Source organism: Siniperca chuatsi, linkage group LG10 (genome assembly GCF_020085105.1).
Source record: "Siniperca chuatsi isolate FFG_IHB_CAS linkage group LG10, ASM2008510v1, whole genome shotgun sequence".
NCBI lineage: Eukaryota > Metazoa > Chordata > Actinopteri > Centrarchiformes > Sinipercidae > Siniperca > Siniperca chuatsi.
In genome coordinates, this window is record NC_058051.1 from 21,086,452 (window position 1) to 21,114,386 (window position 27,935).

At 42.2% G+C, this 27,935-nt stretch overlaps 1 protein-coding gene across 1 annotated transcript in view; it reads left to right on the forward strand.

The window, feature by feature from the left end:
• Nucleotides 1-1,906: 1,906 nt before the first annotated feature.
• plxnd1 (plexin D1) overlaps nucleotides 1,907-27,935 on the forward strand; it is a 63,155-nt gene continuing 37,126 nt past the window's right edge. The window contains exons 1-12 of the mRNA XM_044211965.1: nucleotides 1,907-3,328; nucleotides 5,040-5,216; nucleotides 8,294-8,425; nucleotides 8,909-9,009; nucleotides 13,602-13,731; nucleotides 17,654-17,831; nucleotides 18,108-18,216; nucleotides 22,778-22,877; nucleotides 24,322-24,420; nucleotides 25,971-26,060; nucleotides 26,359-26,467; nucleotides 27,530-27,687. Coding sequence (XP_044067900.1) covers nucleotides 2,120-3,328; nucleotides 5,040-5,216; nucleotides 8,294-8,425; nucleotides 8,909-9,009; nucleotides 13,602-13,731; nucleotides 17,654-17,831; nucleotides 18,108-18,216; nucleotides 22,778-22,877; nucleotides 24,322-24,420; nucleotides 25,971-26,060; nucleotides 26,359-26,467; nucleotides 27,530-27,687 — 2,592 coding nt within the window. The 5' untranslated portion in view covers nucleotides 1,907-2,119. The remainder of the gene's footprint in view (nucleotides 3,329-5,039; nucleotides 5,217-8,293; nucleotides 8,426-8,908; nucleotides 9,010-13,601; nucleotides 13,732-17,653; nucleotides 17,832-18,107; nucleotides 18,217-22,777; nucleotides 22,878-24,321; nucleotides 24,421-25,970; nucleotides 26,061-26,358; nucleotides 26,468-27,529; nucleotides 27,688-27,935) is intronic.

Genomic DNA, 27,935 nt, shown 5'->3' on the forward strand with positions numbered 1-27,935 from the left:
GACTCATGAGCCATCTCTATTTCTTTAAAGTGACTTAATGTCTGTGTGAGTTATTGTTGGGGTGCATGTCTACTTTGGGGATTTTTTTTACTGCAAGATGGACTGACTACACACATTTTGTGGTCTGAATCTCCTTTATAAAGTCATCTCTTGCAGATTCGTCATGTAACCACTAGATGGCGATCTTTTGCCTTGTATGTCCTTAGATGCCCCCCCGTCCCCCTCACCCCTCACCCCATGGCTGTGTTTAGTTTGTGTGAATGGTCCGTTGTAAAGGAGGTGAACACAAGGAAGGTGTCACTCCTTATCAGGAAGGAAACAGGTTGGGTAGAAGCCCCCTTTAACCGCAGTCTTACTGCCAAAGAGTGGGCCACCAGGGACAATATTTTCATTATGAACACAGAAGAGACCACATCTCCCCCACTTTATTCTACATTCTCTCTCTCTCTCTCTCTCTCTGTCACGCACACACACGCGCGCGCGCGCACAGCTTAATTCCGTTGAATGTCGTGTTTGATTGAGCAGGACCAAACAGCAGCACTCTGTCACACCTCGCCGGTGATATCTGATGCTGACAGCTCTGACCCATACCGAGCCTTCCCTGCAGGACCTCATGTACGCATCCTTACTGCCTGCTGAGGCTCGCGCTCACATGTACGCGCACAGTGTTGGTGGCTCAGTCATTGTGCTGTGCAGTTGGGGAGGTCATTATGTTGCACTTTATTAGAGCGCTTTCCTCCTTTTCTACACTGTCAGATTTGATGCGCATGGCTGTGTGCCACGGGGCGCACTTATCTGCCCTACTGAAAGCTGCAAGTGGTGACTGGGTGAGCCACGAGAGGAGAGAGTGAGTGTCCCCAGAGGAGTCCACAGTAAATAGGCACAAGCGATTGCGCACGATTTAGCATCAACTTTAATTATTGCATGTATTCAGAGATAACACTTCTCGGGCTCGCCTGCAAACTGATTTATGCAGTGTCTGACACATTCGTGGTCGTCTCCCTACTAGGGATCATTCATTTCTATTCAGAGATGTGAGCATATGCACACTCCACTCAGAGACAAAAATGCTAACCATATTCGTGCATTTTTGAGTGGGGGCGCATGTGTTGTGGTTGAATATTTATGAGGTAGCCTAAAGCGGGCAAGAAAGCTATGCTGGATAGATGTGAATGTCAAACACCGGAAAGGTGTGCTGATGTGCCCATCTGGTAGCACTTTCACGGTGTTTACCGTGCCGTATGTGCCCAAAACGAAACCCTCCGGATCTGCAGAACTAATCTGAGAGCCGAGGGACTGGGGAGCACAGGAGGTGGGACGGTGACCTGTCATTAACCCTGAGATGAGCGGAACCACGCAGGGGCGGAGATTCATCAAGTGGCCCATCTTGAAAGGAACAGTGGATGGTCATTACATCTGACAGGATGAGCTCACATTATAGCTTAAATAAAGTGATATTTAAAATTAAGTTAATATTAGAACGAGTTAATATTTGCTCTTGTAGTTGGATCAGAACGAATTCATTTCAAATGTAGCTGGGCAAAACGAAAAAATGACATTCGGCACAAATTAGCTATAATAATTTAGTGAGCTGCATCCAAAAATGGCACATGATCAATCACAGCAGAGTGGCAGTGAAGGAGGCAGTACCATTCTTCAGGGTTAATGAGTTGACACCCCTGTTCCCAGTGAAGTCCAAGTTTACTTAAATTTGCACTTTATTAATGCTGATTCTTGAATAAGCCGGCCTAACACATGACTCCAAACAAGTTTGATCACCTTTGTGCGGGCATGACATTGTCCAGAAATTGCGCTTCAACAAATCAACTTTATTTGTCTCTAATAGACTATTGTTTGAAGATCATAAAAATCGCAACGAGGTATTGTGGCTCAGTGTGCCTCGGGAGAGAGGCTGCTGAGCTGCACAGTGGGCAGAGAGGGACAGAGGAGGCAGCCTGAAAAGGAAGCACGACTCGCTTATCGCGTCATTCTGGGTTTAGGCGTTGAGCAGGAAACAGCCTTTCCTCTCGGATTGTCGCAGTAGGAACAAACACACAATTTTGTCTTTGCTCAATGCACCCCTCGGCACAGAACACGCGGAAGCCGGTCAGAAGGAAAAATGCCTCCTTCGATAGAGATAGCTGTTCTGCTCCTCGGCGTCCTGGCTTTGGAGACGCGCCGGAGTGCCAGCGCGCTGCGCATCCAACAGGCATTCGCGTCTCCAAATCAGACCAATAACTTCGTGGTGGACCCGGTGTCCAGAAAGGTCTACCTGGCCACCGTCAACACAGTCTACCAGCTGAACGGGACTTTGAGCGTCGAGGTGGAAAAGAGGACCGGGCCGGTGGAGGACAACCTGTTGTGCCATGCGCCACAGCTGCCCCAGGCTCCGTGCGAGCATCCAAAATCCCTCACTGACAACTACAACAAGCTCTTGAAGCTGGACCGAGAGCAAGGGGTCGTGGTGGTGTGTGGGTCCGTGTATCAAGGCTTCTGTGAGCTCCGAAAAATGGAGAATATTTCGGAGATAGCGGTGGAGTTCCCACCCCAGGGCGAGAAGACTGTTTTCCCCAGCATGCTCAACATCGCTGCCAATCATCCAAACGCATCTACTGTCGGGCTCATCTTCAAGAGCCACGGGGGAAACACCCGGCTTCTTGTCGGGGCGACTTATACAGGGGCTGGTACCCAGTTTTTTCCTAAGAACCACAGCAAGGAGGACCTGCGCTTTGAAAACACCCCGGAGATCGCCATCCGTTCCTTGAACATCAAGGATTTATCCAGACTTTTCACCTATGACATTAACCCTTCAGAGGATAATGTATTCAAGATCAAACAGGAGGTTAAAACCAAAAACAAGCTGAACTTCGTCCACGCTTTCATTCAGAAGGCTTATTCCTACATCGCCTTCAATAATGATGCGAAAATGGGCCACAAGGAGAGCCAGCCCAACAGCATCCTCGCCAGGATATGTCTGGATACCGAGAACCCCCGAAAACCCACCGGGCCGGAGAGCAAGAAGCTCACTGAATCCTACATCCAGATGCCTCTACAATGTGGATTTAACTGGAACATTTACAACCGGCTGCTGTCCGTTTACCCCGCGGAGATCCACACAGACGACGGGAAGTCAGAGCCGTACTTGTTTGGAGTGTTTTCCAAGGGGGACAGAAAGTCCGCCCTGTGCGCTTTCAAGTTTGGAGACATCGAGGAGGAAATCCGACAAGGCCGCAGGAACTGCTCCAACTCTCCCAGCAGCGATGTTCAGGTGCTGGACAGCGTTATCCAGGGCTCCGGGGCAGCCTGCATTCAGAAGGGAAACCTGGTGGTAAGGGTTTATAGATCTCTTTAATTAGCCTACATATAAATATTACATTTGAAATGAGTTTAGTTTAGTTTGATTTCATTTCATGTGGGCGTGGTACGTAAAAACATATACATTTTATCAAGTGACATTGATATAAAAGTCTAATTTAACAGAAAAAATGGGAAGTGGTCCAATAACTGAGGTATAGTAAGTGTGAGTGTGTGTGAAGTGTAAGTATCTTGATGGGGCAGAATAAGTGACAACATTCACAATATGGGAACAAAAGACTCATTATTAACCTCACCAACAAATATTTCCACTTTATTGAAAATTCAGTACAATTGTTCTGACCCTACAAAATAAGACAAACTCACTCAAGTCTGCTTTATCTCTCTGACAGTTTCCATTTTTGCTTACAGCAGTTATCCTCTTTAGCCCCGAGACTCATGAGCTGGAGAGAGGATCTCCCATGTCACTGTGGAGGTCATGATAGCTGGAAAAATGCTCCAGAATCACACTGGGGGTTATGGGAAGGTTGAGATTCCTCTCACATCCAGCAGCTCCCTGTCTTATTAAATATGGAGAGATGAAGGGGTCAATGGTTTACAATTCTTTTTAGTTAAAACTCTTTTTTTTATTGAGTGTGTGCTTCCAAATATAACTCAACCACACATTTAACACAACTTTAGTGAAGAAATGAATGAATAGTGAATATATAGCCGCTTTATCATAAACACATGGTATATTATCTAGTGGTTTTTAATTATATACTTTCCACTCACATACCAGACAAAATATTTGCCCTTAAGGAAACCTAAGCATTGCACACTATATTTGCCCCGTGTGTTTTCCCTCTGTATTGATGGTGTCTGATGATAAAGACAGAGAAAGCTTTGCACAGTTCCATAGAAATGCAGTGATATTCCAGCTTTGCATTGTGGCGGTTTTGACTGACAGAGTTGAGGTTAAAAGAGGCTGTCTGGTGACCACAGTGCTGTCAGGTCAGAAAGTTGCCCTCGTCGCCGGCACTGTCTTGTCGGTTGTTGACTCCTCCCGTGACCAGTTTTCTGAGTACTATCTCAATTGGCCCACAGGCCTTTATGAGAAAGACAACTGCTCAGTTCAAAGTGGTTTAGCGTGGATTTTTTTTTCTCTTGCTGTAATACAACCTCACAGAATAAAGTTAGTCTTTCTTAAGTTTTGCATTTGTGTTGCCATGGCTGCTGAAATGTTATCCTTTTTGTAGTTGACAGTCTGAAGGCCAGCACTGAGGGAAAGCCAGACACAATTTATGATAAGAGAGATGAGGCCGCGAGCAGAAGGGCCCGTGGGAAACGACTCTACAAATATCCACTGTGCTTAATTCTTTTTTTTTTCGCCTGTGCCTGCTCTAAAATATTCAGAGAATTCCCAATAGATCCTGGTGCTCATCCAAGCATGGTACTAATGTTTTATCATTGCCCGCAGAGGATTTAACAAAAGCAGAGTCTTATGAGTGTTGAAGACCCTTGTAAGCCCTTTTCAAGTATTCACTAAGATGTCTAAAAAGTGATTTAGAAGAATGAGCAGCACCATTGTGATAGCTTCTATCAGCTCTTGTTTTCCACTTCACTTTTAATCATGTGGCCCTCTTTTTGTGCTCTGTCCTCTCCTGTTTTTTTTACCTCTATGTAGTGCTTCTATATGAGAGCTGATGAGAATTGATCTCTCTCTCATTTTGTCTATATTCTAGTTGCAGCCCGAGCAGCTGGACTGCGGTGCAGCCCACCTACAGCACCCTCTGGCCCTACGGCGGCCCCTGAGGGCCATTCCTTTGGTTGAATACCTGGGTCTCAGTTCAGTCTCTGTGGACGATGTACACAACCACACTGTAGTTTTTCTGGGAACCAGTAATGGACGACTTCGTAAGGTGAGACACATAAGAATGACCACACACACACACACACACACACACACACAAACACAAGAAACTTTCTAAGCTAACATAACCTCAGGCCCGCAGTTGCAGCAGATGGTCACCGCTGAATGGAGTTAATATTTTTAATGTGATCAAGCCCTTAAGCTTGGAAACAGTGTAATAGTAACAGTTACATAGTGCTGCTTTGATGTGGCGGCTGAGTTAATAAACCAAACTTAGGTGTGTGATGAAACACTTGGAGCAACGGCAAAATGAGCAGGAATGTCTGCTTTCATCTCATAGGTTCTCGGCACTGTCACCCCCTCAACCCACCTCGCTCCATTCATCCATCACCCATCATGGCCCATTAAGTAGTCCTAATCATGTGCTCTAATGTTCCTCAAGCCTGGTTATTGTCTGAGAGATCACCAGAAAGCCATTTAACAAGATCGGTTAACAAAGTATTACTCAGTCCTGCCGTGTTGATCTGCGACCTCAGCTTTAGAACATCTGCAAAGGGTCCAGCTCGTGAAAACCATTTCCCATCCAATTAACAACATTCCTTAATTCTGTTTGAGCCACATTCCTAGTCACCCCTGACTGAGCTTGCTAAGCAGCAGCCGGCCTGCAAGCGCCGCAAGCTGCTTCTCAGCTGTCTGCGGAAACAACATAAACTCTGAAAGCTTTTTGACCCTATTGTTTTGCATTAGGCTGGTACCTATAACATTTACAACATTAAATCCATTCTGCTGGAGGGGTGTTTCGTTTTGGGCCCACTAAAAGAGCTTCTTGTTTTCCTCCCCAGATGAAGGTACTGTTTTAGCCCCAGCTGAGCATGTAGTAATTAGTTTTTGGATGTTTATACCGGATGCACAACATTGGTTGGGATGGTGTAAGCAACTGTGCATATGAGTGTGTTTGTCTGTTTCCTCGCTTGATTGCAGGTTTGACTGTGTCTTTAGGTGTTTGACTCTGTCTGTAGGCCAGTGCGAGTGGTTTAGTGATATGTGTTTACTCAGATGAATGCATGCCCTGTGATTATGTGCTATATGTGTGTGTTCTCTCAGCATGTGAGTCAGCCTTGTTATATAGGGCGCATAGTATTTCTGTGGGTAACAACAGGCTCTGTGCTTTTTAGCTTTATGTGTCTTTTATTGTTTGTGTATGTATCTGTGTGTGTGTGGCAGCGTGTGTGTGTGTGTGTGTGTGTGTGTGAGTCTGTGTGTGCCCCGAGGATAGAGCTGTTACAGAGGTTAATGGTGCTGTTAGTGTGTGTAATGTGATTCTGACTGTGAGTTTGGCTCAGACTAAACACAGGGGAACAGTGGTTGAGATTAAGTTAGGCCTCTTTTACTGTCTTTGAGAGGGCCCTCAGTGAAGTAATTTGTAATTACATGCATTTTTTAATGAAGTCTCTCCCTCCCCATTACAGCTGACTTCCATATTCTGCCTCTCCCAGTGTCCGCCTTTATCTCACTCACTCTCGTCCAATTTTGCTCCCTCAGTTGATCCACCCCTCCACTTCTCAGTTCATCGCTTCATTGTCTCCTCTCTCTGTTCCTCTCTTACTCCATCTCAAATACAAAAAGGCCCTTTGATTCATTTTGCAAACAAACAGACTTTATCGCTTTCTCCCTCTTGTTCTCTCTCTTCTGCCCCACCTCCATCTGTCTTTAATCTCTCTCCTTTACACCCAGGTACACATCCACACAAGCACACACACACACACACACATACAGAGAGAATGAGCGCACAGCAGCTGAGCACTCCTTGGTTGAATAGGGTCTTTCATCTGCAGGCAGATAGACAGAAAATAGAGTCAGAGCGACCTGCCAGTACAGCAGGTGTTTTGTTGGTTGACCTGGTGGTGCACTGTGCCACAGCTCTCCTCACTTTTCCTTCTTTCTGCTCCCTGTCCAGGTGTGTGGGCTGCTGTTTACTCACTCCTCATTGTGTCACTCTGCGTATGTGTTTGTAGTCGCTGCGGCGTGGGGTGAAGACATAGCACAGCTGCTTACTATCTCCAAGGCAGAAGAGTGTGTGTGTGTGTGTGTGTGTGTGTGTGTGTGTGTGTGTGTGTGTGTGTAGATGGTGAGTGGTGTTATAAAAATCAACACAGGTTAAGCCAATGGTTTACTAAGCTTCTGTCTGCTCTGGTTTAACATTAACCAGCACGTCTCAGGTCGTGATGTGTTTTGTGTGTGTGTATGAGGCTGTTTGTGTGTTCAGCTAATGGAGAAGTTACACAGCCCGTGCTTGTCACCAGATGCCGGTCAGTTCGCCAGTTCCTCAGGATGGCAGGATGTCTCCATTGAAGGGAGACTCAACAAATTGCAGAAATAAGAGCTTTCACTGTCTGCGTGACAGGAAGTCTCACTCAGCACAGTTTGTTTTTCTATGCAGCTCTGTGTGTGTGTGTCTGTGTGCACGTATGTTTGTGCGTACGTGAGAACATGTCACCCGTTTTATTATCTTGAGCTGTAGGAAGGCCAGTGTGTAGATAAATCACTGCTTGGCGAAACAAGATTAGGCACACAGCTTGAACAAAGGACCTCCTGTAATATATTTGAAGGTTGAACATATAAAAAAGATTTTGAAATAAAAGATTTGTGATTAAAAAATACATTTCACTAAATCTGACAGCTATTGTTTATACATACATACATTAATTTCATAAACAATTAGAGTTTTTGCTGCTGTCTTGTGTATCTCAGGTAGGTTCAGAGGAGCTAAAGCTTCCATATAAGCAAATGTATTTATCTTGTTAAAGCACCTTAGTGCTAGATACTAGTTACCTCAGAGTTAGAGGAGTTATCATGTGGATTGGTGGTGTGAATCCCCTGCCCTGAAGTGAATAAAAAAGCTGCTTCTTCTGAGGTGTTGCTGAGCAAAACGTCTGGCCCTGAATTTGCACTAACTGAACTGAAAAAGACTGTGGTTATATTGAGCAATTTTTAATATTTTGTATGTTTTTGTATGTAAGTAGTTGACTTTTCCTAGTTGAATTAACCATGAGACAGTATTCATTCTGCACCTGCTCCAATGCTGTAATCCAACCTGTGTCCTCTGCTCTGATGTCTTTTTCACAGCTGACCCTCTTGGCGAACATGACCTTGGCCAATCAGTGGACACTGAAGCTGCCAGCCAGCGAAGCAGTCCACCACATCATGACCTTCGACCCCAACGACAGCAGCTTCCTTTATCTCATGACCTCTCACCATGTAAGAATGTGGCTGCAGACGAGGCTCTGGTCTCAAGATGTCTGTTGATTCTCCCCCGACTTCTGTCACTGATTTATTCATATCTGCATGAAGAAGAATTATAATAGCAACAATCAGACCTCATTTCACGTCCAGTGAATCCTCCTCACCTCAATTTAGCTGAACACTCACATACTTGTGATGAAAATAGCCACATGTAGCCCCCCCTTTATTGTAAGCAATAAGTGCTTATTAATGTATTTGTCATCAGCTATAACTGCTCCTGCTCCTGTTTGTTTTATCTGCCCAAATGTCCAAAACCCAAAGATATTCAATTTACAATTACACAAAACAGAGAAAAGTAGAAAATTCTCACATTTAAGAAGCTGGAACCAGTGAATGTTCCAGTTCTCTGTTAAAGGCCTGCATGAATCTTGTAAAAGGAGTGTTTAAAATTCAGTGTGTGTGTGTATGTGTGTTTTCTGTGTGCGCTGTGGTGTGCAGATGCTCAGGGTGAAAGTGGCAGAGTGTGACCAGTGGAGGAGCTGCAGTGACTGTTTGGGAGCAGGCGACGCCCACTGTGGCTGGTGTACTCTGGAGAATCGGTAAGAAACACACACACACACACACACACACACAGTTTGTTTCTTTTTCTCTGTCTATTGCTCCTCCATCTATCCAGTTAACAGACTTGTTCTCTTTCTCTCTCGGCCTCTCTTCTGCTGCCAGCAAAACATATAATACAATCAAATTATCAAATGCTTTGGTGTCACGCACATGCCACATGCTTTTTGACTTAATCTGCTGAGAAAATGTTCAAATGTCTACTGTCTCTACTGAGTATTTAAGCAGTGATCCAGCTGCAGCTGTTTATATGAGTGATTGATTTAAGTTAATGCTAATTTTCAAGCAATAAAAGATCAGATTGACACCATAATAAAATGATTTGAGCTTGTCCTTTTGATACTTTTAGCGTTTGAATCAATAAAACCACAGATACTCGTTTGCTGGTTTTCATCATCCTCATTCGCCATTTCAAAATGTCGCCCGGCTGAATAAGTCTTGGCAGCGACAGAGTGTGTTTTTGGGTTGGAAGGGTGTTGTTGGATCGAGCAGGATTGATTTGCTTTTCATTAGGCCTCATACTGGGGAGAAACATCACTTTTTGGAGCGGTCCCCTGGGTAGTTTGGGGAGGGAGTGACAGGCCGGGAGTGCCCAGCGAGGAGTGACTTGGCTGAAGTGTTACTGTGAGCGAGCGAGAGTACACTCTGATAAATGTGGCTCTGTCAGGACCAGCTCTCTGGCTCTGTGTTCACTGGCTTTCAGCGAGAATATGTGTGGTGTCGAGATGTGTTTGTTTGTGTGCTGTTGTCTTTGTGTGTGTGTGAGTTGGTTGGTTGCTTGGTGATTAAAGCAGATCAGACGAGATAGTGAATTTTGTGATGAGTTGTGCTGCAGCTCTGGAGGCTCTGGCATTGCCAGGGGCCATTCAGAGCTGGAAGAGTGGAACTGATGAGAGTTGTGTGTCTGTCTGTCTCTGTGTGTGTGTGTGTGTGTGTGTGTGGTCAGACTGTCTCGCTGTCATCTCCCTGTCTCCTCTACTTATTTATCTATCTGTCGTCTCTTTATTCCAGTCCTTTTCTCGCTTCACTGCATTTTTTTTTACCCTTGTGATTCTCTCTCTGTCTTCGGCTTCCTTTTTTCCCTCTTTCTTTTCTTGCCCTCTTATTTTCCAGTAGCTTTGAGAATTTAGCTATCCCTCTGTCAACCTCCCTCTCTGTCTCACTAGTCCGTGTCTCCTCCTCCTCCAGTGCCCTTGTCCTCCTCTCTATCCCTCTACAAAGGAGCGTTGATTGTGATGATGGTGGTGGGAGGGAGAGTGCACACTGGTTCTTTTGACAAGGAAATGTCAAAGTGTGTGAGCCTGTGTGTAAGTGTCAGCGTGTGTGTGTGTGTGTCACTGTCTGGCTCTCGGAGGCCAGGGAGCTGATGTCATGAGTGTGTGTGTGTGTTTGATGCACTGTTTGGCCAGTCATGCCAGCCGCTGGGCAGGCGCTGTGGCCTCATAGCCTGGGGGATCAGGGGGTTGATGTGTGGGGGTGGATGGTCTCCACCATCACCTCGCTGTCTGATACAACTACAGACACTGAGTAGAGGAGAAAAAAAGGACCACTAGAGAACTATCTCACAATCTGTGAAGCCACCCCTGTCTCTGTGGGTGTCTGTTTGATTTTATGCATGGCTCTGACGTCTCTCAGCACGTCTGCATGTAGAGAGAGCATGAAAGCATGTCTGGTCGCTTGTTGGAGTCAGCATTGTTTTCTGAAAAAGAGAAAAGAGCTAGTTTCTCTGACAGAGATACAGCTCAGTCCTTGATCACTCTTTTCATGTTGGAGATGGTTTAATCTGCCACATGTCACAAGAAAGCACTTAAATATCTTTAATTATTTAAGTTATGCATCATGTGCAGTCTTTGCTATTCATAAATTATCACATTTATCTGCATGTGCTTGTCTCATAGTGACTTTGTGTGTGTCTGTGTGTGTTTCTGTGTCTGTGTGTGCAGTTCATATGTTCTCCTGCTGTTTAACAGTCTCACTGGTTTCCCGCCTTATCTGACGCACAGACACAAGAGTGATGAGTGATGAGTTTTCTCAGGTCATATTTTAGCTGCATATGTTGAATCTGTTTATTTTAAGAAGCTGCTTGAAAAGCTTTTAAAGTCAGCATTCTGTAGTGTGGAAGGGGTGTGTGTGTCTACTGTATGTTTATTGTATGTATATTAGTTGTTCCAGCCTTTTAGAGAAGAGAGAAGTGCTTTGAATTTATTTTTTCGCACCACTGCACTTGATCAAATTGTCATTTGAATTAGCAGGAAGAATAGAATAGGAAAAACAGAGAAAGGAAATGATATCAAGATGTGAGTGACTTGGTGAGTTTACTAGCCAGTTGTTACAAATCATATGCTGTTTGCTGATGTTCATCTGAGACAGCAAGTCTTTTTTTCTTTTGAGATTGTAAGCTGAAGTTTCCTGGATGCCTGCTTCAGTTTATACCAAGTGGCATCTATGAGGTATTCGGTACTTCAAGATAAAATCTGGAGTTTACTTGATAAATCTAAATATATTCTTCTAGATGGAAAACAAGGAGGGCCCTTTTGACCCATTGAAGCTCAAGAGGAAGTTGTGTTTTACTTCATGATTTCAAAATGAAATGTAAATAAATCTCAAAACACAACATAATTGTTGAACCTCAATACTTTTTGAGTGCTGACTGAAATGTGCCTGTAGCATGGAGTATCAAAAACAGGCAAACCAGAAGTTAGCATCGAATGCCTTATCAGGTCTTGTTTTGCACTTTTTGGTCAGATATGTCCTGATTTAAGTCATGACTTTGCTAATTTTGTACTATTTTATTTTGGCAATGTTCTTGTTTGAGAAGTTTGGCATGTTTTGTTAAGTGAACAAAATGGGTTTACTGTAGAAGAGAACAAGACTGAAGAGTCTACAGCCATGCTAGCAGCTCAGTGAGGCTGCACAGCTAAATGCTAATGTCAGCATTCTAACATTCTCACAATGACAGTGCTTTCATGCTGATGTTTGGCATGCAACTAATGTTTACCATGTTCACCATCTTAGGCTTGTGGCAATGTCATTAGTTTTGCAGGTATTTGGTCGTACACCAAAGTGTTGGACAAAGTAAAATATTTACCTGATGATGGCATTAGATGAAAAGTCAGGAGGTCACCAAAGTTATTAGAATTCATTCTCTGGGGACCATGAATATCTGTACAAACGTTTGTGCCAATCCATTCAAACAGTTGTTATATGGATTTGGACCAAAGTGGTGAACCAACCAACTGACAAGTGATTATATTCATCAGAGGTATCAAAAAAGGATCATTTTGGTCGGCTATGGCTTAGTGGTAGAGCAGGTCGTCTAACAATCAGAAGGCTGGCGGTTTGATCCCAGCTTCCCCCAGACCACATGTCAAAGTGTCCTTGCCCAATGAATCTTCAGTGTGAGTGTTTGAACTGATGAGCAGTTAGCACCTGCCATCAATGTGTGAATGGCTTAAATATGACGAGAAGTGCTTTGAGTAGTCGGGAAGACTAGAAAGGCACTATACAGTAATACTTATGCTATACTATAAGTATAGAGCATTTACATGACAGCAGTATCAAAAATTTTCAAGCTGTACTCAAAGAACAACTTTCATAATGAAAATGAAATCAATAGCTAAACAAATGGTACATTTCCAGTGTATTACAGTGTAAATCCATTTTAGTGTTGAGTTTCCTGAGAGTGTGTTCAGAGTTTATGAGTTTGTTTGTGTCTAGGGGATTTTTGTGTGGCTCGCAGAGCCACTCAGTTTTATTTTTAGTTCAGCAGCTGACCTCACAGCCCCTCTCAGTCCCTCAGTGCCAATGGGACTGAGAATCTGGACATTCACTTTCCGGACACAAATACACTTACAGCCATGCGGGCACACAGACACACTTTATTCTAAAACAACTATGGAAGTGTGAGAGGGAAGTGGGATGTGCCAAACTCATTATGTGGTGTGTTAGGACGTTGCTAAATGAGGCCTGTTTGGTTTCTCCTTACTCTGAGGTCACTTTGTCCTTCCAGTCTGCACTGCAGATGAACTGAGCTCTGTGCCAATGGCCAGTGAAGTTCATTAGTGAAGCAGAAGTCAGAGCATGAGGCCACCTTGCTTGTTGAATGCCCTACAATTCATCTGTGCTACACCTTCATTATACTCACAGATGGGCACATGCACACTGTAAGCTCTATGCATGTCCACACAAACACACGTTCATGGATGCACTGTTGGTCCACACAGATTGAGAATCAGTTGTATTTTTCGGTATCGGTAACCAGCCCCTGATCCTATCCTGATCCGGTGCCAGCGGGATAGGTTGCCATAGCAATGTGTGTGACCTGGAGTCAAGTAGTCTTTTGTGTTGAGCCAGACAAATTGACAGTTGAGGTCTGAATGTAACATTAAGAGACCAGAGCACCTCATAAATCTGTGGGGTTTTTTTGTCATGTCATTATTCATTTTCCATGACATGTTCAGCACAGGAAATCTCCAAATACCCCAGTGTCTTGTGCTTTAATGTAATCTGCACCTAAATATGATATGATAAATATGATTACTGTACCAAAATTTCTGTCTGTCACCTTGTCCAGATGTACCATCCAGAAGGAGTGTGCTCAGAGGCTGTTGGCACGCTCCTGGATCAGCATGGGTGAAGGCCTCCAGCAGTGTCCCTCCATGACCCTGACACCCCCAGAGATCAGCATCTTTGCAGACATCAAGGTATCATGAACTCCCTCACACCCATTTCATAAGTCAAATAGACATTACTGTTTCTTCATCAAGTTATGTTTGTCATGAGGGCAGTCTATTTAAAGCTGATGTCTCATGATCACCTTTATAACTTGACACCTCTCGCTATTATTATTCACGGTATTATTATTACTCTGCTGATAAAGTCTTGCCAACAGTGTTTGCTGCAGCAGCTCACTCCACCACCCCAACTTCCTCTTTACAGTATATGCTAAGTTTTGGTAAAGCTGACTTTACTAAGATAAAATCGATATCTTTTATAATAACAATGTATCAAATGACAATGTGAAAACAATGTGACAACAACACACTCTCACCGCTCTCATAGCATCAGGCAGCTTTTTCCAGCCACAAATCTACTGTACGCTACCTGGCCAGAAACACAGCTCCAAATAAATGATGATGTTGCTCCATAACAGCTGGATGTGTGAATAAGCAACTTTTGTTAACAAGTTCCCCATATTATATATATTATATATATATTATATACAATATAATATCTTTATTTTCCTCATCACTATCAAACAGGTAGCTCATGTCTGTTTTTGGAAAACACAGTACATGCACATCCTATTAGTTATTATTGATTGAATGTCTCTAGTAAAGAGTGCATATTTCTCGCTATCCTGTACAGTCTCTCCTTTATTCTGCATCATAACAGAAAGCTGAACTTAAATAAAGTTAAATGTGTTGTACAAAGTTAGAATATAATATGATTTACTTTCAGCATCACACATTGCCAATTGTTCTTCTGATCCGTGAAATGAAACTGTGACTGTGGCTGTTAGGGGTGTTACTCATATGATCACTTCTGAATGTGTGTCTCCTTCAATCCACAAACTAATCTGAACACACACGTAATCATTCGTTCTTTCACAGTTAGTTGATCTGTAACCAAGACACTGAGAGCTTGGTTTACATGTATCACGCTGCTCTTAAAACACAAAACCAGCTGTATAAAAGGAGAGTTTACCGGCGGCACAGCGTGAGAGTGCATGCCATACACAGATGTCTCCCTCTTTCCTGAGTGTCGGTGAGCAGGAGCTTTAACCATTTACTGACAGTGATTAACTTGTGTTTTTGGTATTTGTCAGTGCTGTTTGGGCACAGCAGGAAAAAGTTACCTCTAGGTCTCCAGCTGCTGCCTGAAAACACACCTGGTTAACATTTCTTTATGCGCCTCAGATTCATGTAGCCTAATTAGCTTAATTATGATGGACGGTCAGACACCTAATCTCATGCAACACCATCAGATCTAATTCATGTGAAGTTTTCCTATTTGGAATAAGGGGGTGAGGCAAAAATATTACGGATCTCAAGCCCCTCAGAAGCCACAGCTGGTGCCTGTGCCCTGGCGCAGAAAGTCCCACGTGTGCAGCAGGCCCAGATTGCATAGATTTTTCTAAAAATATTCAAATTTGGTGAATGGATTTGTGCAAATTGAAGTTTCTCGTATTTCATGATGTTATGTGGAAAATGCCCCTAGTCAGTCCTGAAACTTTGCAGCCAAGAAATAATGGCTGTTCTATCACACATATTCTCCGTCAGCAACAGCAGTACTCACAGAGAGCAGACTGGACTATAATGTTCATAGTTTGCATTGCATTCCTGTCGCTTTCACACCACATCACAATAAAACCATTCCACATTTTCTAACTCGCAATAAAATTTAGCAGACTTGTGGAAATAAAAAAAGAGCTGGTTACTAAATACTATTACACAATAATATTGCCTCTTAAGATAACTGCACCCTATTTAATTTTCTTCAACATTGTCTCCAACACACCTGGCTATGCAATTCAGCCATCATGTAATTGGTTTATGACATGCAGATATCTTATCATATACAGGTCACACTATAATCTGATGTAATTCATATTTATTTTTATTATTTAAATCGGAGTGGGGTAGCAAAAATTGCGGGGTGTCTGTGCTTGTTTCGCTCATTCATCTACATTTGTAACAACTGTTTATGTCACCTTGTGTAAAAGCCAACTCGGCCGTGAGTAATTTACCAACGTTATTAATGTGTGTTTTGATATATAACGGTGCTCTCTTTGGAACAGCTGTCTGGAAGAAACGTCTTCAACACACCTGCCTGCATCATGTTATTGATTTGATGTCTGATGGACAGTCAGACATCTGATCTCATTCTCATCAGGCTACATCATCATCTGATCCAATTCACATTTATGTTTAGGCTATTTGTTGAAATTCAGGGTTGGGTGAAACTATTGTGGTACTCAAGCCCTTCAGCAGCCACAGAGCTGCAGCCTGTTCACAGTTCACAAATTCAGTGGCTGTAAAACCGTTAATTTAGCAGCTCTTTATTCAGAATTAGATAGTGGCTGTATTTTCACCTATTTGTTATGTTTGCCAAACATGTTTGCTTGTTTTGAGATCTTGGGGGGAGGGTATTGCATTTTTGTCAATGTCAAGAGGAGGCCAACGAAAATATTATTTTTTTAATATATTTTTATAAAATTAAATATATGAGTCAGCCCCCCTCCCCGCCCCAATAATTTTCATACTGTCCCTAAGTCAATAGCAACAGTAAAACAAACATAAATCAATGCAAAACTTTAATAAACCATCACGTTAGCATAATTTAGCATTAGCATGCCAGATTATCTTAAGGGGGTGGTTAATTGACCAATAAGATTTTTATCAATCACTAAAAATACTGTGGAAATTGATAGCAACAAAATGAGTTACATTATCAAGAACATATCCAGCATGATTCCTTTTAAATGTGGTTCTGCTGTGCAATTGAAGAAATGTTAAGTTTTCAGACAAACGAAAAGACGCAAAGGCTCTCCTGCCGCACTGAACATGAACCTTAAAGTAGGATAAGCTTCATCATCAGCTTCTTGACTTGGATGATGAGCATCGCCTGTAAAAACCTGTGATCTTATACACTTCACCTACAGATATGTCGTATTGTATGGATTTGGGACACAGAATATTGAGTGCTACATAACACCACCAGTTTGATTTTTATCAAACCCGGCAGGATAATATATTCTGGCAAAAAGAGTGCCTGCATCATACTTGGGGTATGACATGTAAACTGTTGTTTTTCATTTCTTCCAATTAGTATATCCTGTAACAGAAGCATAATAACAATATGATAATGAGTTCAGTGAATTTTGACACTTGGAATATATTTGACCTTTAATTACAGCTCATAATTAGACGAGGCTGAGAGACGACAGGTCATTAATTGGTTCATTAATTGTGGATATTTGCTTGTTATGTAGGTCAGTTTGGCTGGGCTGTAATAGATCTACCAGCTGCCTGGTCCACAGCCATCCTTCAGAGGAACAGGAAGCTCAGTTCAAGGTTGTCTCCCCAAACAGGAAGCAGCAGGCAGGAAGTCAGGGCCTTAGCCAGGAAATGATCAATTCCACTGGACAATAGAGCAGATTTTTTAAAACATGTTAGCACATGTCGCTGGCCACTTCAGCTCTTATCTGCTGAGCCACAGCATATGTCATCTTGCGCTCCCTCTCTGCTTCACCATCTTTGTCTGCCTGCCCCCCCTCTTACTTTTTTCTCACATTGAAATCATTTAACTGAAATTCAGTCATGTCAGTGAGGTGTTATGTTTCTCATTATACGCCTGTCATACTTCATCACAGCCAGATTTAGATGTGAATGTAGCACTGTGCCATCTGTTTCTTCATTGCATATTAGTTTCTCTATTTCTCTTCCTGAACTCCTGAACAAACTTGAAGTAATGCCATAGCCGTTTGCCCACTACCAAAGACTAACTGTACTTACACTGGATTTGAAAATATGTGTGTGGGGATGTGGAATCGAATTTGTAATTAATTTCTATGAAGATGAGCAGCGATTTATATTTATGCTCCTATCTCTCTTTCTGTCGTAGGATGTCGGCATACTGATAAATGGCAGTGTTCCTGATCTGGCCGGCTCCCAAGTAGAGTGTGAATATGGGCCGGGTGTTTCTACAGCTGCTACAGTGCACCTGGACTACGGTCTCACTCAGATCCAGACCTGTCCCCTGCTCCCTCGAGAAAACTACCAACCAATCCTCCCTGGCACAGGTGAGACTGAGCACAGGAATCCATTTGGCTGTGTGCCCATGCTGTCATACATTTCTCACAATACAATTACAGTTACAATATGTGATTCTTTTTATTTTTTGTTTACAAGATCTTGAGCTATATTAGAACAAATGTAATTTCCCCTTTCATCATTCAAAATACAGAAAAGTCAGTTTAGCATGAGGATGTATTGCTGTCTAGTTTGTGTTATGACAGTGATACTAATCTCGAATGCTTGACACATGCAGCGTTGTTTACATGCCTTTGTTTCTCCAGATCATCTTACTGTTTCTGTGGCGATAAAAGTGAATGGCACATCCGTGGTATCTGGTAGCTTCATCGTCTATGATTGCAATAGGACTGGAGCAATACACCCCAAGACACCGTGAGTCACACGTCCATTGTCACCGCTATTGATCCTATACTTCTTGATTTATTCGGAGTTGGTGATGCTTGGCCAACTTACAGCATCATTCTGAACCCTTACATTCAATTTCATTCACTTAGACACAGTGGTGGAATTTACTCAAGTACTGTAGTTAAGTATAGTTTTGAGGTACTTCTACTTTACTTGAGTACAGTTTATACTCATTTATACTTATTCTCCACTTCATTCCAGAGGGACGTTTTGTACTTTTTCCATCACTATGTTTATCTGACAGCTAGTGCCTAGTTACGAGTAAGATTAAGATTTCACATAAAAACTACATATGATCTCTACCTCAACCAGCTATAACCAGAAAATGCTGCTTACACATTGATGTATTAGTATTAAAAATATAATAATAAAGTCACAGGGGCTGTACTTTTCATGGCGTATTTTTTCATTGTTTTATTTGTACTTTTACTTAAGTACAGGATCTGAGTACTTCTTCCACCACTGCTTAAACCTTCATCTACTGGCTACTTGATTTACAGGCGATCCCTCAAAACAAACCTTCCTAAATGAGACCAAAATACCAATAAACTACAATTATAGCCATCCCTAAACAGAGGGCTCTGCCAAACTAAAGCACCACTCAAATGTCAGCATGAGTCTCTGTGTGATTGTAGATGCACAACGATAGCTGGAAACTGAAAGAACAGCAAAGCTTCTCAACTCTGTCTCAAAGGCCTTTCCGCTTTGTCCCTAACCTCTTCCTCTCATGTTTTCCCCCCTGCTTTCTATTTAGGCCTCAGTGTGTAAATATTGCCGACACATCCTCTTGGAGGGCTTATTGTGTATTTGGCTTACTCAAGGTTTCTCAGTGCAGGATCCAATGTGGGATTAATATGCTGTAAACGTTAAGCCAAAGGAAATTGGATATGTATGTCTGGCTGGTCATGTTGATGTTTGTTTTTGTGAAGGACTGCGACTTGTATGGCCTGGTCACAAAGAGGGTTTTCTCATATCTGGAGGCAATCCAGCTGGCTTCCTCTTGCATGCTGGACCATGTCAGAGCAGAGGATCCACTTTATCTGATGGGCAGATCTTAGGCTTAGAGGGGCATCTGTGTGTGTGTGTTTGACTGATTCACTGAGACTGAAATCGTTTGGGTGTGTCCCTTTTGTTAACTTTTTGAAAACAGCCTGTAGGTGTGAACACAGGAGTTGCAGGTACATGTGTGCAAGACTGCAACCAATATGTGCACGTGGCCTTGGTGCTCGGCGAGGTCCAGGAGTGTGAAATTAGATGGTGGTTTGTTGAAGGTGATAATGAGCAAAGTGCCATTCTCACAGGATGAGCATTGGGCTGCAAACTGCAGAGCTATACTCTATCTGATTTTAATCACTTCAAGCTGTTTTTTTTAATAATCCCTAAAGAGAGTCTTATGAGCCAATTCTCCTTAATGAAACTAGATAGTAGAATCTTTGTTTTTTACTTTATGAAAAAAGCCATTACTTAGGTTTTTTCATATATTATTTTTTCATAAGCTGAAATGTTACATTTTTTGGGTAAAAATCTTTTATGTCATCTGCCAATGCTTGTTCGACCAACAGTCCAAAACCCAAAGAGACTCAATTTACTATCACATAAAGCAGCAAATCCTCACTATTGAGAAAAAGACAAACGATTATCAAACTAGTTGCACATTAATTTTCTCTCAATCAACTAATCAATTAATTGACTAATCATTTCAGCTCTACTATGTTTAATGAAGTATTGACAATATGAATCTTTTTTTCCAAGCTAGATTTTCTCATGCCCATGTAATTAATTGAGAATAGCTCAACAACCAATGACAGCTGACAAACCAACTGATTTTACACATAAAGAATACTACTCATGCTGTGAACACAGTTGTATAATGTCTTGTAGCTCTGACAGGAGCTTTTTAAAGTCTGACAAAATAACCCTGATGATGTCATAGTGATGTCATCAGGGTTATCTCAAATTGAGCTTGAGTCTTTTAATAGTGTTAACTGTGTTGAAAGATGTGAAACTTAACCAGTCAGGGAGTGTCTAAAGAAAGACGCTATTAAGTTGCATTAGGGGAAATGTAAGATCCAGTTTTTGATCCGGGAGCTTGGCCCATACTAGGAGCTAAAATTCAGAATATCTCTGCCTTTTTTGATTCAATTTTGACCATTATTTTACGTGTCGCTTGTGAGTCCACCAAATTATCAAAAGTGGAGTCCCCCTTTTAACTAGTCCTACTGTAATAAACCAGGATATTAGAAATGAGCCGACATAAGAGAGGAAATATCCACTGATGTAGTAAAAAAACAAAAGTCACCACTACGATTATCATCATCAAAGTAAATGTGTATGCATTATTTTTACTTGAAGTTTGAAAAAACAAATCTGTGTGTTTTGTGTATGTGTGTGTATATGTGTGTGGGGGAGAGTGTTTAGACAGTTCTCCCATGACCCATTGAAAGTGGTCACTAGGCAGAGTGTTAATGACAACCAGACCATAGCATTCCAGTCTCACCAAACAGCCCAGTAGGACAACCACCTAACCTGCCCTCTCACTCTGTTTCTCTCACTCCCTTAAGCCCCCCCCCCACACACACACACACACAAACACGCACTCTTTCTCTGTTTTATTTGCTTTTTATGTCTCTCTCTGTGTCTCAAGTGTTTGGCACTTCTTTCTTTCCCCCCTTTCCCTCATCTGTCTCTGTTCCTCTATGTTGCTCCCCCTGAAACTGGTCTTTTCTTCTGGACGTATTTCTCTTTGACAGAGACGTGATTGAGGATGTATGTTTAACTGCTGTGTCCACTGAGAGGCCCTGAGAGTGCGAGCCTGACTGTGTATTTAGTGTGTGTGTGTGTGTGTGTGTGTGTGTGTGTGTGTGTGCATGGTTATTATGAGTATGAGTGGGCAGTGTCACAGAGTATTTACTGTCAGCGTGAGGTCAAGCAGAGAGAGAGTGTGCGAACAATCTGTATATGTGTGTGTGTGTGTGTGTGTGTGTGTGTGTGTGTGTGTGTGTATAAAGGTGTTTTAGTAGGACAGAAAGGGAGTCAGGGAAAACAGAAAAGCTGCAGCTGATAAGAGCCTTGAGGAGGTCGTCTGCTTCTAATCAGAACACACACACACACACACACGTTTTGATTACGTTTCTGCATCCCCTTACACCCATACCACTCCACTTCCCCCAGTCTAAAGACCCCCTCGGAGTGCTGCTATCACTGGAGGCGCTATTATTCCTAGTGTGAGACATCTGTCTCTTTCCGGAGGCAATACAGTGATACACACTCGACTCACACACATACTGTACAGTAGAGTTCCACTTAAGGTAGTTTATCTGGAAACACACACACACACGTTTGTACACCATCCACAGCAAGGATTAATACAGTACAATCCATATTCCCAAACGCTACCCTTAATCTTCTCAACTACATGTCTAACCTTAACTCATAGCCTATGTTAAACAGTTGATCAACCAAATCAAGACAAAGCAAATTTTCATATATATTTATATTGAGGTGGTGGCAGAAATAAATAAGGTAAGAGTAGCGCAAGTAGACCATAAGTGTGTCAGACAAGTCAGCTACAGCAATATCTATCTATAGTTTGTTAACATTAGCCACCATACGCTACTGGTCATATCAGACCAAGTGTGGCTGAAGTAGCAAAAGTGTATTGAATGGAGCAAGGGTGTGTATTATTGCATATGAATTCAACATTTCATTTGTAAGAAGAAGAATGTGTTATTTCTTCTTTCAAAAGTTACATAGTGTTGCTTAAAAGGATAAGGCTGGCAATATTTTCTATTTTTGCTATTGTCAACAAATCCCATAAAAAGACCAAAGCCAACAATGTGTTAGTCCGTCTCTCAATACTTTCCGACTTCCCTACCCTGTCTGTGGCTCTCAGACCCAAGCCGATTCATTCCTACTGAACGTAAATCTTTAAAAACTGGTCATGAATGTATAGTTCAATTTTTTTTAAAGGCTAAGTAATTTCTTAAAACAGCTCAGCACTGTAGTTTTTAGCACGTTACTCAAACATATTTAGCAATTTGTTCAGGACCAATGAGCATGAATTGTATGGAATCCACAGGCTGCTGATGGAACTTCTTGCCAAAATGTCCTCACTTAGGTGGAACTAAGACTCCAAATGGTTCTCACAAAGATAGAAATACAGGAGACAGCACTCACACACACATCATCATTTACCAGTCTGAGTGTTTATAGAGACGTGCTTTGTTTCATCTCAGCAGATTTGGCCCAGTTTGACCTCCTGGCTGGCTGTGTTGTAACTGTGGAATGAATGTGTCTGCTACTGTGACTAATCATTACTTCCTTTTATTAAAGCTAAACTTTGATGCCTGTAATCGGTTCAGCCTCTCAGTTTGTGTTACACTCGAAACATACTCAACTTTTAAAAAGACTGTATTTACTGCATGGGAAAAGATCAGGGGGATGATACAGGGGAGAAATTATGCCAGATTTGGCTAATTGTGATCCTCGTTTCTCAACTCATCCATGCATGTGTGTCCATCTATGTCAGATGTGTGAGCTGCCTGAGTACCAGATGGAAGTGTTACTGGGACCAAGAGAAACACCTATGTGTCTCCAATAAAGATGAGTCAAAGCAGGATCTGCTAGAGGTGAGTAATTCCTTTTTTTTAATTCATCAACTAAACAGATGCCTGGAGGATCTCATAATATTAAGATCCCACTAGTCAGAGCCTCAGACATAATCCAGACTCTTCTGTCCAACAACTCCAAGTGTGCTGTAATGATCTGAGTCCACACAGGTTAGGCAAGAGCAATCATGTGGTAATTCAGTATGAGGTTTCAAGTGTCTCAACTACAGTATGTAGAAATGTTGAAACCCGCTATAAAATCTCAGGAGGTTCTGATTTAACAGACTCCTTACAGGGTAATGTACCATTTTAAAGCTCCTCTGACCTCCTCTAAAGTTTCTCTTTTTGGCAGTTTAGTTTGATATCCCAGCATGTGGAAGAGTAGGTTCACTGTGTCCCAATTTTTATAGGGAATTATTACTAAATGTCAAGACTGCTTGTTGCCAACAAAGAGATAAATCTACACCTACATTTTCAGCCATGGTTTTAAATAACCTTTCGTTTTAAGTAGGTGACTGTAGAAATGGATTATGTAGATGTATATTTGGCAATGTAAAGCCCCATGAGGGTGTAAACTACTCTGAAAAGCAAACAAACCGAATAGTGTTAAAGGCTTGGCATGAAAAGGCTGTGAAACTGGGAAAATTATCCAAAACTAGAGTAGCCTCAGTGAAACCAATTACAGCTCCCCAGACACCACTGTGCTTTGTGCGTGTTCCTGACAACATCAAGACCAACTCAGCCATCGTATTATTCCTGTCCCTTCTGGAGTTTCATTGCTGTGTGAGGAGGTATCCTCCCAGCAGACTTTGGCCCTGAGGGTGCAGGGGTCTGACTGAGTCCACTCACAGTACTTGTCCCAGTTAGAGTGGAGAGGATGTGACTCACAGTCCTCTGGTCAGCTGTTGGTCTTATTGTAGCGGTTAAGTGTTTTATTGCTGTGAATGTTTATGCTCGCCATTATATCACAAGACCTCCTGAAAAGGGAAAGAGCTGTTTTTGTTAAACAACAGAACTGATACAGACATCATTGCATTTTTCTAAGCAAACGCAATAAATGCTAGTCAGGCATGCTGTTTCACATCCCAAGATACACAAAAACAAACATATTAAAGCACAAGAGGTTTGTGGTTTTTAAGTCAATTTTAATTATTTAAATTTTAGGTTCTTTTTAAACATGAAAAAACTGAATTAGGTATTTGTAATTTAGATCATAAGGAGATGAGGATGTGGGTTTTTTTTCCCTCTTCTGCTGAGCCCATCACAGTGTCCGGTGGGTCTGTTTTTCTAATCCCTCATCGTCTCTCTATTTGAAGCTATTGTTGTTTCCTTCAGTGCAAGACTTTACCCTCTCATTTCCTCCTCCTCCAGATAAACAGGACAGGTATTTTGGGTTGCGGATGTGTGCAGAGGAGCCATTGTTTTCTTTAACTCCTATATGTCACTTCCTGCCCTTACACCACAGAATGCAGCTTCCTGTCCCAGCCTGGTTGCCTCCGAGGTTCCTCCATCACCATCAGGAATGGCCCAGGACTTCACCGTATCCCTCAGCAACATCCAGGAGGTACAACAGTCAACCTCCAGCTATGGAGCTGGACTTGGACTTTGTCCAAAATGCGTGTTGTGAAAATGATTGGAATAAAACAGAAGCATATGGCGTGTTTGCTTCAAGCTGAGTTAAACACAGATGGATATTTGTGTGCTGTGATTTGGGTCAATGAATGAGCGAAACCTGAATTTGGGTGATCTCCATGTTGTGAGATGGATATGAAAACGAAGAATGAGCGAGTATCTTTATGCTTATGTTGCTCACTGCTCAGCTGTCTGGGCCCACCGTGCATCTGGTATCTAACTGTGACTAGCTGAGTTGTGCCTTCATCAGCACAGTGTACAATGTGCAGTCGGTCTGAGGCAGCACACGGGGCAGGAGCTTTATTTCACTCGTGTTCATTTTAAATTCGACTAGTCCTTCCAAATCAGTTTTTTTAAACTCCTATTCTCATCCTTAATCCACACTGAGCGAGTCAAACGCTGATCCTGCATCACTGATAAGGACACGACTGGGATCTTCTAAAAATTCCAATACTGACTAGTTGCCAGGCGTGGTCAGTCACACGCCTAACCCTGGCTGGCCTTTTGAGCCCTCTCCTGGTGTGTTGCTATGGTGACAGACACTGAGTCACATACAAACCCCCACACACACACACTTCCTCAGGGCAGCCTGGATATGATTGGCTACTAATATTACTCTTATTATTATGGAAGTTTATACAAACTGACGCTGTTTGAATAATGTCTTCATCTTGTCGGCAAGTCAGTACAGCAGGAAATGTGATGTCACTCATGTTCGTGCTCTTCAATAAGCATCGCCATCACTCAGACCCCTCTGGAATTTGTGGTGAATTTTGGTTTGGTTCTCACACTTATTTTGACAAACCTAAAATAAACTGTTTAGACTTTACTGTGATAAACAGTCATACCAAAACATTTAGCAACAAGCAGATGCTTGCAAATTTCTCCAGTATCTATTAGTTTTCAGTCTGAACATAAGTCCAGGGAACATTTTAATGTGTGGGAAAAAGAACCTGCCAAATGCCAAAAATATCAAGCTTCTCTATTGTCAAAAAGCACAGAGATATAGGAAAGTGTGAAGAGGACAAATTATTTCTTCCTCTTTAAGTGCTTATTCTTTACTGCTCTTACCTACCATCTTAGCTTCTTTATGGGCTTACCTTCACATATCTTGGCTCAGTTAAACTCTGGGCACTCATTTTATGAAGAATGAATTCATATTCATTACTCTGGCTCCCAGATGACTTGCAGAGGTGTGGGAGTCCAGATGTTTATGAATATGAATTTTGAATGGATTGCATCTTTTCCTGGCAGGGACAATTATTGTGGGTTATTTCAGTTTCCTGGTACTTTTTCTGAACGGTCAATTGTTACCAGACATGTTTTAGAGAGCATTTCTTTGCAGAAGCTTTCTCTAATTCTCGGATTTTGGGTACTAAAGCAGTGATTATCTCATTCTGAGAACAGAATAATGTCACAGTTTGCTTGCTTGTTATTGTTGAAATACTGAATATTGTTTAAAATATGTGCTTTCCATAACAGGGGGAGGAGCTGGAGTGTGATTTTGGGACGGAGCAGCGATATGAGGCCACATGGCTGAACAGCTCGACTGTCAAGTGCAGTGTAGTAACAGTAAGTACCTACCAGAAATAACTAGTAAGTCTGAATAAAGGTTAGTTAAGTTCTAGCGCAGTTACTGTGCATTTACTGGTTCAGTGTGCTCATTATTGTTAGGTTTAAGCCTTGTTTGTAAGTTGTTTTTATTGCAATTATTTTAAACCCTTGCTGACTAAGTTGACTAAGAACCCATTATTATCTAGAGCAACAGCAAGAGGGAGTAAATGCATGTGGAAGCAAAATGACATACAATACACACACATTCGTAACACAACCTGTTTTATTGTTTCCTCCTACCTATCCGTCCATGTAGCTGTCTACCAATCAGAGGAGTCAGGTTTACCACCTCAACCTGAGGAGGAGAGGATATTTAAGTAGACTGGGGGAGGATATTTTTGTCGACAGCCCTCAGCCCATGAGAGGTAAGACATTGCACTCATGGTGATGTAGACCAAAAAAAAACACAAATGAAAAATACTGTTGCCATCTGCTATGCTTCAGCTATTTGCTCAGTTCTCCCGTATTTGCAGCATAATTAGACACTCGCAAAAACAAGAAAAAATCTGACACTGTTGCTCCCAGAATGCATTTCACCTGTGCACAAATGTTTTCTGATGAGACTGGTGGATTTAATTAAACCTGGAGAAAAATAAAGAATCGCTTACAGGGACAAACAGTGTTAGACTGCCTTTCCCTTGCAATAATAGTAGTTGATGTATTACAACATATAATTTGCCAACAACTAGTAATTTACCATAATATCATATTCTGCTACTGTCTAATTACACATAATGATTATAGAACATGGGACCTGCAATTTAAGGTGTTATCAATGCCTCATACAAGCTATGTCCATATGTATTGTTGCAAATACAATTTGAGCTCCATGACAACAGTGAGATCATAAAAAGTGGCTTGCATGTTGTTGATGTTGGCATGTTGTCTACAGTGCAGCTACAAGCCAATCCTTGCCTATCCCAGTCCCAGATGTGCTGTTCACAGGCCATGTGTCTACCATGTGAACAACAGCCCTGGGCCGCTGCCAGACTCTCTGCACTGTCACATGTTGGTTTTTTCGTAACATGCAGAGTCATCAAATTTTAAAAAGACACACACTTTATCACACACATGCAGGCACATACACACTGTGATATGCACACAAATGCATGCACAGATGCACATGCAGTGATACAAATGGAACTTTTCACTGGGCACATTGGAACATGAACAAAATCATCTGTTTCTGGCTGACTTTGTTCTCTCTCTTTTTTCCTGATTTATTTTTTTAGCCATGTATCATCCTGCAAATGCTTATGCTGTGTATTTAAAGCATGCAACCCATATGGTTCATATAAGCTATAAAAGAAACTAAGGAATCTACAGTACCTTAAGTTAACCAGATAAGGCAAACACAGTTCAGTAATGCTGTATTACAATAATAATTGCCTCTCTGTCTCCCCCCCCTACCTCCCATCTCCCTGTAGTGGAGGTGTACAACTGTAAAGTGGGTAGTTCGGACTGTTCCCAGTGCTGGGGCCGGGAGGATCAGGGCCACCTCTGTGGCTGGTGTGAAAACAGCTGTAGGCCAAGGAATGACTGCCAGCCAATCAAAGCTCTATGTCCTGCTCCTGAGATCCACAAAGTAAGATCACAAGTTAAACATGCATGAATGTAGGCTAAAAATGTTTGCATTAATCCTCCTATACTCTGCACCTCCTTTCTGTCCTCCAGCCTCTATTTTCAGTCCATAAAATGGTGAATCATTTGGTCACTCGCATGGTGCGGTGCCCCCATGTCCAGTGTCTGCTGCTGAGGGAGCCTTTGACAAGAGTCATATTAAAACAGTTCATGCAGTAATAACACTAACACTCACTTAGCCACAGCCCTCAG